This window comes from Zeugodacus cucurbitae, chromosome 4 (genome assembly GCF_028554725.1).
Source record: "Zeugodacus cucurbitae isolate PBARC_wt_2022May chromosome 4, idZeuCucr1.2, whole genome shotgun sequence".
NCBI lineage: Eukaryota > Metazoa > Arthropoda > Insecta > Diptera > Tephritidae > Zeugodacus > Zeugodacus cucurbitae.
The window spans coordinates 33,231,001-33,244,535 of record NC_071669.1 but is presented as its reverse complement, the minus strand read 5'-3'; the positions used below and the strand labels follow the sequence as shown (position 1 = coordinate 33,244,535).

The window sequence follows — 13,535 nt, the reverse complement described above, 5'->3', positions numbered from 1 at the left end:
TTTCTGCTTATATTTCCGATGCAGTGATAAGTGTTGTTTTTTGATGTCGCACGGGACATTAAAATATAGGATAATAAGAGAGTAAAAACTTACAGTTATTTGCAATCGCATGCTTTCTTATGCATTTTATTTTGCTCTTTGTACCCTTATAAAGGTTTTACACAAAACAAAAATTAATACATGATATGTTTCCTTAACAATTTTGACGAAAAAACAAATGCAGTAGAAAAATCGAAATGAGAAAAGTAGCTCCTATGCGACTTGGCTTTCGTATATCTGGTACTTGGTTATGAATTAATTTAATATAAATAAATTTAAATATGTTCCTATGAAAATATGCAAAAACTTTGTAATTCTAATAATGTTTAATATTTTGTCTGTGATTGATTTTCGTTATTCTAGTGAATTTATGGTGCGAGAGTGTATAATGTTCGGATACACCTGAACTTGTTTTTTCTCCAAATTCACGTATAAACAATATTTAAATACACTTGTAGACATGTATGCATACCGAGCGGCAAGTCTGTTCTTTATACACTTATGCGACAAGTTGTTCATACCTCATTTAGTTGCAATCTTTGAAGTGAGAGGACGTTATGGCATCGGATGATGAAATTGTGGCGCTGTTTGTTATTTCGGAATGCGCTGAAAATTAAAAAAAAAATAACGAAAGCAACGCTTTTGGAGTGAACAATTTTATAAAGATTTTTATTGAATTCTCTCCTGTAGGAGTTTCGTGTGCCATTAAGGGTTGTTTTATTTAAATTATTTATTTAAAAATTTCGAAAACTCAACTGTTGATCTTCGATGATCTGTCCAAAAAAGATTCTTGCTGTGGACATTGAAATCAATAAAATAAAAATATTTCTACAGAAAATGGATAAATCTAGTTAATGACCAAAGGAAAAAATTTATATTAACATTTCAATGTTTGACAGATTTTTAATTAAAAAAAACTAAAATTTTCGGCATATTTTGGCTCAAAAAAATAGGTGTAACACAAATAAAAAAATGGTTGCAATTTTCCCTCCTCCTTAATGCGCTGAGCATTGTCAAAAGGAAAATATATAAAATAAACAAGTAAGGAAGGGCTAAGTTCGGGTGTAACCGAACATTTTATACTCTCGCAATTTATTTATTTAACTTTATTTATATTATATAATACACAATTTGACCCACATATGCGTCATATATATTGTATAAAGTCTATTGAAAGTTGGAAACCCAAATGTTAGGTTAGAAGCACCGAGGTCCTCATGTTCGATTAATGGGGCCTTGAAAACCTATGTTCCGATTTCGCCGATTTTTAGAATGGGGCTACCCCACTATAAGGTAGTATTTGAGCAAACTTCTGCATCGATATCTTCACCAGTGCTTACTTTATATATTGTAAATTTAACGATTCAGATCGTCTAAGTTCTGGTATATAGGAAGTAGGCGTGGTTGTAAAGCGATTTGGCCTATTTTCACAACATATCATTAGGATGTAAGGCTAAGACTATTACAAGTTTCATTGAAATCGGTCGAGTAGTTCCTGAGATATGGTTTTTGACCCATAAGTGAACGATGCCACGCCCATTTTCCATTTTGTAAAAAAATCTGAGTGCAGCTTTCATCTGCCATTTCTTATGTGAAATTTAGCGTTTCTGGCGTTTTTCGTTACTGAGTTAACTTACCTTTAGTAATTTTCAACCTAACCTTTGTATGGGATGTGGGCTTGGTTATTATCCGTTTTCAACTAATTTCATGGTGTGTGGTGGGGTACGTAAGAGAACTGACTGCAGAAAGTTTGGTTTATATAGCTTTATTGGTTAGCAAGATATATACAAATAACCGATTTGGGAGTGGGGCCACGCCCACTTTCCCAAAAAAATTACATCCAAATATGCTTCTTCCTAGTGCGATCCTTTGTTCCAAATTTTACTTTTATAACTTTATTTATGGCTTTGTTATGACATTTTATGCGTTTTCGGTTTTCGTCATTTTGTGGGCATGGCAGTGGTCCGATTTTGCCCATTTTCGAAAGCTCTCACGGTCCCAAGGAACGTGTGTTCCAAGTTTCATCAATATATCTCAATTTTTACTCAAGTTATCCGTTGCTTGGACGGACGAACGGACAGACAGACATTCGGATTTTGACTCGTCTCGTCACCCCGATCATTTTGATATATATAACCCCATATCTAACTCCTTTATTTCTTGGTGACACAAACAACCGTTATGTGAACAAAACTATAATACTCTCTTAGCAACTTTTGTTGCGAGAGTATAAAAATAGTGGATCGAGGTATTGGAAAAAAAGTTTGGTAAGGGCCTCGAGGCACTTAAGCGGAATTCATTTAAGTGTCTTCCCCGCTTTGGTGCCTCTAGAGTGTTACATTTGTAGCAGTGGCAGGCTGACTTCCTAAATGTATTTTGCTTTGCACTCGAACAAAATATCACATTCCCAAACACAGTGGCAACGCTACGCAATAAATGCGCAAAAAAAGCAATCAACGCATAGCTAATTTTGTGGCTGCAATTGCTCAATACAATAGCGACCAAAGAAGAAAGGTTAGCCAATTTTTAAATATTTTTACTATTACAAGCGATTAAACACATCATTTGGCATCTCATTAATGATTTCAATTTTTTTTGTTTTTGCTATTTTGTCCTTAAAACATTTTCTGCACAAATAATTCAGACAGTCCTTTACGCTTTCCTAAAAGTATTCTTGTTATCTACAATGAATTTGATTTTTTCACTTCAATTAGAATGTCAATTTCTTATAGAAAATGTTTTGTTGTTCCTAAACGCAACACTGTTACAAAGTTTATTTATACTAAGTTTAGAATTAGTAATGCTGAATGTGTATTCATACGGCTTAAAAACTTTGCATACAGACGATTACTGTATTAGAAATTACGAAAAGTCGTCAGTTTTGATTATTGCTTGAGGTAATTTTCCATAATCATATACATACATACGCTCGACTATGAACACAAATGAATCTACACAATATGGCCATGTGTTTACACTATTTGTTCGTGTGTATGTAGGTATGCATTCGTATAATGGAATGTTAGCCAGTGTTTGATAAACGCAATAGCTTTTCGATTTTGAGAACGTATCAATTAGATCTGTTGTGAATTCAAAATGGTAAAGGCGTGGTATATGGATAATAAAGACGCTGACCAGCGTTTGGAACATCATAAAAGCCCACATGAATACCTGTCACTAGAAACTCTTTATCAGAAAACAGGTGTTGAACACTATTCTGTAAGTATTGTGTAAATATTTAATAGTTATTCTAGTTGTACATACTATACGCTAGTTATCGAGACTTGTTCAACACGTTTGACGATTCGTGATATTCATTACTTCATACAATTAATGTGTATATTCTGAAAGTATGTTGATGATCTAATACAAATTATGGGATATTATCGGAAATGCCTTATTATACATTATTACGTCTGCAAAGAAGTAAATGCATACATATATTACTTCACTATATCAATGATTTGTTAAAATATTGAATTCTTGATGCACATGGTTAGTTGAAAGGATGCATATAGTTTGTCAAGTAAGACCGCGTTCACACACGAATACTATTTCGCTAATTATTGGCAGACAATAAATCATTGTATAGAAAAGTAGAGAAACTCCAAAAACCCACCTCCTGAAACTACTTTTGACATTTAAGCCAACATGGCCCCCTATGTTGAGCTAATTCATATTCCCCAAAAAGAGTTTCGCATAATCAAAAATTTGTGTATTATTGTTTATTACCATTCGAATTTTTGGTATTATTATTATGTTATTTAGTATTACGAAATTCAATTATATTAATTATTCTTGATAGGGATGAATACCACACATAAATATTTGAAAATATATTATTTAATTCAAACCAGAAGATTTATTTTCCTATAAGTATAATTTTCGAAATAGCTTTGTAATGCGATATGGTACTAAAAATTAGCAGTAATTTAAACAGTATTATAATTTAATTATTTTGAAGTATTTATAGACACAATCGGGAATGGAAAATACAATTTATACATACTTAAGCGGAAATAAGTAAATATGCATATGTATATTTTTATTGTAAGAAATATGGAAAAATTTTATTCAAATGAAGCCATACACGACATATGTATATGTGGTTTCAATCGGCCGTACGCGAAATACAAATCGATATTACGCGCGTTCATCAATGAATAAATATGGGAGAGATCAAGCAGTTAATAAAAGAACCCTTCTTATAATAATTATATAAATTTGTTATATTATCAATTTTATGTTTTTGTCTATATATTTATATGAACACATTTTTTCTTTTAAACCTTAATTGTATCATGTATGGCCACTTTATGGCAGCAGACCTATGTACATACGGAGTTAAGGTTTTTTCAAATGGTGCAACAATTATTTTCCAAGTTACTCCATTCAAATATATAAATATTTGTCCCTTTTAAACAGCTGACGCTAAGTGATATAAATAAATAAAAATTTAACATTACACTATTTTTTCAAATGAGTACAATATATTATATATTAGCTATTAGTGATGAGCGATATTTCACTACCGGTGATTTTTTCACTGTGATTGAAAAATCGCGTATAGCAACAGCGATCAATTTTTGTAAATATCAGTGATTTAAAATCGCTATTGCAGTTAAGTAATTTGAGTTCGATCACAGTAGCCTCAGTATATACAGAAAACCTTTGGTTTTATTACATTAATTTTCCTCTTATAACACACCACCGAGGCGTACTTGGGTTGTGTGCTACGCTTTTATGCTACAATTGTGGTAATTAGGGTGTTGTGCTAGCATTTAATCTTCACAAAAATTTTAAAGTCCGATGAACAGTAAATAAATAATTATTAAATAAAATAAATTTTTTTTCATTATTATTGGAATTATTTTAAATTATTTCGCATATTTATTAAATTTTATGGTGGTATTAAATGTTATTTATTGATAAGTTAGTTATATTTTATGTACAAGTGTATAACGCGATTTAACTAATTTTTAAATATTGAATTAAAATAAATACATCCTTGGATTGGTGACATTGTATTAAGTGTTTTCAAATTTTAAAAGATTTAATATTACTATGAAACAATTACAATAATTTTCACTAAATAGCCTTGAAAGAGTATGTATGTCTGGTTCAAGAAAGTTTTTTGCAAACTTCTTTGACAATGTCTTCCATAAATAGTCAGCAATAATTGAAAACGATTTCCTTTAGAGAAATTCATTTGCATATTTATATGGTTATATATATAAATAATATTTAAAAATGCACAATTGTTTGCTGTCTTTAACACTATTCGAGAAAGGCTAAATCTCTGAAGATGTCTATACTTTTAGAACATACAAATTGTAGTATTCGTCAAACTTAGTAAAAGCTCTTGAGCCTTTTATAAATTTCGTAAAAAACTTGAATTAGTATTAAATGACGATTTTGATTATTTTTACCTTGGATCCGATGGTTTGAAATACCTATTCAATAGGATCATGACATATTTTGTTTTAAAAATGTTTAATAAGGAGGCGACCACGTTTCGTTTCAAGCTCATAAAGCTTTTGTGTACTTCCAAGCTTTGCACTAAAGACTAAAGTTTTACTAAAATTAATTACTCAATATATACAGCACTGTGTTTTTCCAAGATGGCGGCTATCTTACCACCGAGAATTCCCCACGAATAAGGTTTTCTACTGTATGTACTGTGACAGTAGCTATAGAGAAGTTCAGTGTTTTTGTTCGATCACAGTACATATAGGAGTTCAGTAACAATAGCGGCCTTTACACGGTCACACATGCTCGCGAACATGGTATGACGCAGAAGTTTGACGTTTTCGTTCATACGGTCATGTATGTGTGTGAACTTCACTTTCGTTCAGATTTCAACGAGTAAACATGGCACGCGCATTAGTGTCAGCTCTTCTTATTGAAGAATTTTTGGAAATGGAGGAAGAGGAAGAAATTGCAAAAAGTGGCAAGAAAAAACGAATTTGGGTGCAAGATTGGCGTAAGAAAAGACCAACACTCTCGCATACAAATTTGTTAAAGAACTAGAAATATCTTGCAAAGATTACAAAAAGCATTACAAAAACTTTCTAAGGATGGATGTTGCAGTTTACAACGACCTCTTGGCTCTGATAACGCCATTAATTAAACTCTTTCCAAAATTGCTCGTCTCTGCACACTGTCTTTTTTCGACTGAAAAAATACACTGCGTGCATCATGCAACCCTTCACACGATCACACTTGTGTGACACACCAGCAGAAAAATTAAAAAATTTTGAAAACTTTGAACATGTGTGACATGAATGTTTTTTCCCCCTTTACACGATATAACTTGGTGTGATGTCACACATATGTGACCGTGTAAAGGCCGCTAATAACAGTTCAATAATTCTAATTCGATCACTGTAGCAATAGCACTTCAGTGAAAGAATGTTCTTTGTCGAAAGTAGCAATCACTGTTCAGTAACAATATCAGTTCGAAAGTAGCAATCACTGTTCAGTGATCACAGTAGGAATTTTAGTTGTGATTTCGATAATTTTGGATACGGTGATTACAAAAGCAGTCAAATGTACCCAAAATTTATTAATTAGTTAATAGTGATTACAAAAGCAGGTAAATTTTGGATATTGTTAAAATTAATAAAAATTGGTTATACAAAGCGAAGCCAGGTCCCTCTCCACCTGGTTCTTCCATCGGAGTGGAGGTCTCCCTCTTCCTCGGCTTCCACCAGGGGGAACTGCATCGAATACTTTCAGAGTTGGAGCACTTTCATCCATTCGAACAATATGACCTAGCCAGCGTAGCCGCTGTCTTTTTATTCGTTGGACTATGTCTATGTCGTCGAATACCACATACAGCTCATCGTTCTATCGTCTGCGGTATTCACCGTTGCCAATGTTTAAGGGACCATAAATCTTCCGCAAAACCTTTCTCTCGAAAACTCCTTGTGCCGTCTCATTGGATGTTGACATCGTCCACGCTTCTTCACCGTAAATTAGGACGGGAATGATGAGAGACTTGTAGAGTTTGGTTTTTGTTCGTCGAGAGAGGACTTTACTTTTCAATTGCCTACTTAGTCCATAGTAGCACCTGTTGTGATTCTGCGTTGGATTTCCAGGCTGGCATTGTTTTTGCTGTTAATGCTGGTTCCCAGGTAGACGAAATTATCTACAACTTCAAAGTTATGACTGTCAACAGTGAAGTGGGAGCCAAGACGCGAATGCGCTGACTGTTTGTTTGATGACAGGAGATATTTCGTCTTGTCCTCGTTCACCACCAGACCCATACGCTTCGCTTCCTTATCCAGTCTGGAAAAAGCAGAACTAACGGCGCGGGTGTTGTTTCCAATGATATCGATATCATCGGCGTACGCCAGTAGCTGTACACTCTTATAGAAGATTGTACCTTCTCTATTTAGCTCTGCAGCTCGTATTATTTTCTCCAGCATCAGGTTAAAGAAATCACACGAGAGTGAGTCACTTTGTCTGAAACCTCGTCTGGTATCGAACGGCTCGGAGAGGTCCTCCCCGATCCTGACGGAGCTTTTGGTGTTGCTCAACGTCAGCGTACACAGCCGTATTAGTTTTGCGGGGATACCAAATTCAGACATCGCGGCATAAAGGCAGCTCCTTTTCGTGCTGTCGAAAGCAGCTTTAAAGTCGACAAAGAGGTGGTGTGTGTCGATCCTATTTTCACGGGTCTTCTCCAAAATTTGGCGCATGGTGAATATCTGGTCTGTTGTTGATTTTCCAGGTCTAAAGCCACACTGATAAGGTCCAATCAGTTTGTTCACGGTGGGCTTTAGTCTTTCACACAGTACGCTCGACAGGACCTTATACGCGATGTTGAGGAGGCTTATCCCACGTTAATTGGCGCAAATTGTGGGGTCTCCCTTTTTATGTATTGGGCAGAGTACACTGAGATTCCAATCGTCAGGCATGCTTTCTTCCGACCATATTCGGCAAAGAAGCTGATGCAATCACCTTATCAGCTCTTCGCCGCCGTATTTGAATAGCTCGGCCGGTAATCCATCGGCCCCCGCCGCCTTATTGTTCTTCAAGCGGGTAATTGCTATTCGAATTTCCTTACGGTCGGGCAATGGAACATCTGCTCCATCGTCGTCGATTGGGGAATCGGATTCACCATCTCCTGGTGTTGCAACAATTAGTGAAAAAAGGAACTGTTTTTTATCGAAAAAGTATTACATGCTTTCAAATAATTAGTATTTTTTGTACAACTTTTCAATAAATTTCGCAAAAATTCTACAATGCAACCATTTTCCTCATCCATCTTGGATGCCAAAAGAAACTCATCTCCTGGTACTACTTGACAGTTCTCCATGAACCCTTCTCAGCTGTGATTTATCAGCTCGATTGTTTACGTTTTAACAGCTGATAGTTTCTCTACTTCTTTGTACAATACCATAAAGCTCCAGTTATAGATGCTTGACTAGACCTAGCCAGACTTGAGAACTGCCACATAAAAGATCTGTTTAATGGGCCTTGCATGTATTTGATTACCGACAGATAATCCGTCTGTTGAATTTAGAACTCTAAGTTAAGTTGACATTTGAACTGCTCTCTCTCTCTCAATGTTTCTCTTTCATTCTCATTATGACACTATTCCAGTGTTTCCTGAATGAATTTAGAACTCTAAGTTACGTTGATATTTGAACTGCTCTATCTCTCTCACTGTTTCTCTTTCATTCTCATTATGACACTATTTTAGTGTCGCCTGAATGTTTTCGGTTAAAATTAAATATGTTAAAATTCTAATCTTATAAATCTTCAAATATAGAAAATAGTTAAGATTATTCAGAAGAAAATACATTTTTCACAACAATTATGTTTTTAAAGTGTTTGATAAAAAAATCTTTTATTTTATTTATAACATAAAAACTTGTTTAACTTTAAGTGCAATAAACAAATTAAATCAAATTGCTTCGATATGAGGGTAATTTTTGAAACAGAAACTTAACTATTGCAAATCTCTGCAAGAATTTGCGGTGATCTGCTCAGAAAAAAACTATTTCGCAAATTTATGTAATAAAAAATTTATTGCAAATGTCAAATACAATTTGAATAAATTATTTATTTACCTATCATTTATACGCTTGGCTGGCTCCAATTTTTTACATCTTCTAACAATTCTAAAACTCGAAAAACTGAACTACGCATGTACGTTTCTTTTGTGCTATTCTGCTCAAAGCTATTGATAGTGAAGATTTTTTGTATACTAGTTTTAAAACTTCAATCATGGTGATATTTTAATTTAAAAAACTTAATTTTAAAGATAAATCTGCACATCTGGCAACTCTACCCAGAAACTATAATAATAACAGCTGAAGTTGACGTTGTGTGAAGTATAACTGCATTTAAGTTTTCCAAGCCAAATTTTTCTAAGCTGAGTTGAGTCAAGCATGTATAAGTTGAGCTTAAGATTTATCACCCATTGCGTTCACAGGGGAAATCTGTTTTCGACAATATGGTTCGGGGGTTTCTGTCATTTCCTTTCATATAATTTTTTCAAATTCTTTTACGCTTCAGTTACAAACATAAAACATAACAAACAGGGCACGATTGCGATTACTTATGTATTAATAAAGCCGACACTGAAATGTTTAATGTTAAATTAAGAACTACTTATTTCACTTTCATGATCTAATTAATATTAAACACTTCAGACGATTTTTTTGCGTTTTTTTAATTCATTCGTCAACACATTTGCCTGTCATTTACGAAAATCATTACTTCCGATTAGTTCGATTACTTTTTTTTTAGCTATCCCCCTACTGCCAAACTTAATTCGAACCTGGACACCAACGGGACTGTCAAAGTATTATAATTGCCCAGAACCGGTCAGTTTGGGACAATAGGAGAAGACTTGTGTTCCTTTAGGACAACGACGGGCCTCACATATTGATATTGAGTCGATAGCAACTTCGGAAGCTTGTATAGAAGGTTCTTTTGCATCCACCTTATAGTCAGCAGCACTGTTCCTATCTATGGTGAATGATGTTGATTATGAAAAATTCGCCTCCGGATAAACATTCCCAGTTTTGTGCCAATGGCAATGAAAACAGATTATTGAAAACACGTATAGCGTTTTTAAACAGGAGCTAATTGATCAACTCCTCGACAAAAACGTACGATATACGTTTATCAAAAAAATCAGACAATCGCAGACAAAGAAAGTATATCGAACGTCTTTGTCGCAGAGGTGCATATGATTTTCAACTCGATTAAAATTCAATTAAAAATAAATGAATATTTTATTTTGTATGTAAATCGATCTTAATCGAGCAGAGGCCGGTTAATTGATCAATTAGCTCCTGTCTAAAAACGCTATCATGAATATATGTAAATTCAGACAATCGCAGACAAACAACGTATGTCGTACGTCTTTTTCGCAGAGGTGCATTTGATTTTCAAGTCGATTAAAATTCAATTAAAAATAAATGAATATTTTATTTTGCATGTAAATCGATCTTAATAAGCGATCTTTAATCGGGCAGAGGCCGGTTAATTGATCAATTAGCTCCTGCCTAAAAACGCTATAATGAATATATGTCATGATAGTCGAAAACAGCACGCGCTGATTTTATTTGTGAAAGTAATGTCCCGTTAATTTTTTAATCTTTCTTCGTCTTGTGTGATATAGGCCAATAGCGCTGCCGCCAGCTCTATCGAAAGTTTTCTAGAATGTTCTCAAAAAGAGTCTCAAATCAAAAATAGATCGAAAACACCTTATACCAGTACATCAGTTCTGCTTTCGTGATCATAAATGAGCTTCTTAGTGGCTCATTAAATTAAACGATTCCAAATCATTGCACGTATACTTTACTTAAAAAAACATCATACCATCCCATTTATATAAATGGTACTTCTATACCACATCACTATAATGCTAAGTACATACCTAGGGATCACCCTAGATGCTAAGTTTCGCTGGAAAGAGTATGTCAAGAAAAAAAGATGTGAGCTTGATTTAAAATTTGCTGAGTTTTACCATCTGGTAGGTAGGAGATCCACGCTTTCTATATAATCAAGTATCTAACTAATAGTAATATTTATATATAATCAAGTTCAATGTTAGATCTGCTGACCTTCACCGTGATCTTGGTATGAATTCAGTAGTAAACGAAATAACCAAACTTGCTAAGACTCACGAAATGAGGCTTATAAAGCATGTAAATGAAGAGGCCTCCCGACTCATCGGTACTGCTGAACGAGAAAACCGACTGAACCGTAAGAGGCCTTCAGACTTATCAAGGCAACTGTAGCAGCAAATGAATTTCTCTAACATTTAGCTTTTAATTATTATGTTTAACTTATTAGAATTGATTTGTTGTTGGTATTTGATCATTCTATACTAGGTACAATTGTAATGAAAAATGTGTTTGTATTTTACAAAGAATTAATTGACAGCAGGTTTTTTGTTGGTTTTGCTTATTCGTGGCTTTTCTTATGTTTATCGTGCAAAACAAACACAGTTTTGTACGTAAATGCCCTAACACGTTCGTTGTTAAATCGGACCACTACCACGCCCTTGACTTTTTATTTTTTCATAAAACTGCTGGGCTTTCGAATTCTAGTGTCTACCGTTATTCTCTTCTGCGCATGATCTTCAAGCCATAATACAAGTGCGCGTTCTGTGTTTACCACAAGAGTGTCTCTGATGTTAAATGCCGTAAAGAAACTTCCGGCACTGCTGGCTGAAACCACTTTATATATAGCACTTTCGTTTTTATACTCTCGCAACAAAGTTGCTAAAGAGAGTATTATAGTTTTGTTCACATAACGGTTGTTTGTGTCACCAAGAAATAAAAAGGTTAGATATGGGGTTATATATATATAAATGATCAGGATGACGAGTGGACTTGAAATCCGGATGTCTGGTCCGTCTGTCCGTGCAAGCGATAACTTGAGTAAAAAGGATCGCACTAGAAAGGGGCATATTTGGATGTAATTCTTCCATCGGAGTGGAGGTCTCCCTCTTCCTCGGCTTCCACCAGGGGGAACTGCATCGAATACTTTCAGAGTTGGAGCACTTTCATCCATTCGAACAATATGACCTAGCCAGCGTAGCCGCTGTCTTTTTATTCGTTGGACTATGTCTATGTCGTCGAATACCACATACAGCTCATCGTTCTATCGTCTGCGGTATTCACCGTTGCCAATGTTTAAGGGACCATAAATCTTCCGCAAAACCTTTCTCTCGAAAACTCCTTGTGCCGTCTCATTGGATGTTGACATCGTCCACGCTTCTTCACCGTAAATTAGGACGGGAATGATGAGAGACTTGTAGAGTTTGGTTTTTGTTCGTCGAGAGAGGACTTTACTTTTCAATTGCCTACTTAGTCCATAGTAGCACCTGTTGTGATTCTGCGTTGGATTTCCAGGCTGGCATTGTTTTTGCTGTTAATGCTGGTTCCCAGGTAGACGAAATTATCTACAACTTCAAAGTTATGACTGTCAACAGTGAAGTGGGAGCCAAGACGCGAATGCGCTGACTGTTTGTTTGATGACAGGAGATATTTCGTCTTGTCCTCGTTCACCACCAGACCCATACGCTTCGCTTCCTTATCCAGTCTGGAAAAAGCAGAACTAACGGCGCGGGTGTTGTTTCCAATGATATCGATATCATCGGCGTACGCCAGTAGCTGTACACTCTTATAGAAGATTGTACCTTCTCTATTTAGCTCTGCAGCTCGTATTATTTTCTCCAGCATCAGGTTAAAGAAATCACACGAGAGTGAGTCACTTTGTCTGAAACCTCGTCTGGTATCGAACGGCTCGGAGAGGTCCTCCCCGATCCTGACGGAGCTTTTGGTGTTGCTCAACGTCAGCGTACACAGCCGTATTAGTTTTGCGGGGATACCAAATTCAGACATCGCGGCATAAAGGCAGCTCCTTTTCGTGCTGTCGAAAGCAGCTTTAAAGTCGACAAAGAGGTGGTGTTACCGACAGATAATCCGTCTGTTGAATTTAGAACTCTAAGTTAAGTTGACATTTGAACTGCTCTCTCTCTCTCAATGTTTCTCTTTCATTCTCATTATGACACTATTCCAGTGTTTCCTGAATGAATTTAGAACTCTAAGTTACGTTGATATTTGAACTGCTCTATCTCTCTCACTGTTTCTCTTTCATTCTCATTATGACACTATTTTAGTGTCGCCTGAATGTTTTCGGTTAAAATTAAATATGTTAAAATTCTAATCTTATAAATCTTCAAATATAGAAAATAGTTAAGATTATTCAGAAGAAAATACATTTTTCACAACAATTATGTTTTTAAAGTGTTTGATAAAAAAATCTTTTATTTTATTTATAACATAAAAACTTGTTTAACTTTAAGTGCAATAAACAAATTAAATCAAATTGCTTCGATATGAGGGTAATTTTTGAAACAGAAACTTAACTATTGCAAATCTCTGCAAGAATTTGCGGTGATCTGCTCAGAAAAAAACTATTTCGCAAATTTATGTAATAAAAAATTTATTGCAAATGTCAAA

The 13,535-nt window shown here is 34.9% G+C and overlaps 1 protein-coding gene across 4 annotated transcripts in view; it reads left to right on the top strand.

The window, feature by feature from the left end:
* Nucleotides 1-2,460: 2,460 nt before the first annotated feature.
* The window catches only part of LOC105220418 (acireductone dioxygenase), a 137,592-nt gene continuing 126,517 nt past the window's right edge, over nucleotides 2,461-13,535 (top strand). For 2 of the 4 annotated variants that reach the window (XR_008470837.1, XM_054228903.1), the window contains exons 1-2: nucleotides 2,799-2,936; nucleotides 3,039-3,258. Coding sequence is in view for 3 of the 4 variants with exons in the window: in XM_054228903.1 (XP_054084878.1) it covers nucleotides 3,136-3,258 (123 nt within the window). In the remaining variant the exon portion in view is untranslated. Of the gene's footprint in view, nucleotides 2,554-2,791; nucleotides 2,937-3,038; nucleotides 3,259-13,535 lie in introns of those variants that run through there. The other 2 variants (XM_054228905.1, XM_054228904.1) reach the window with 2 other exon arrangements.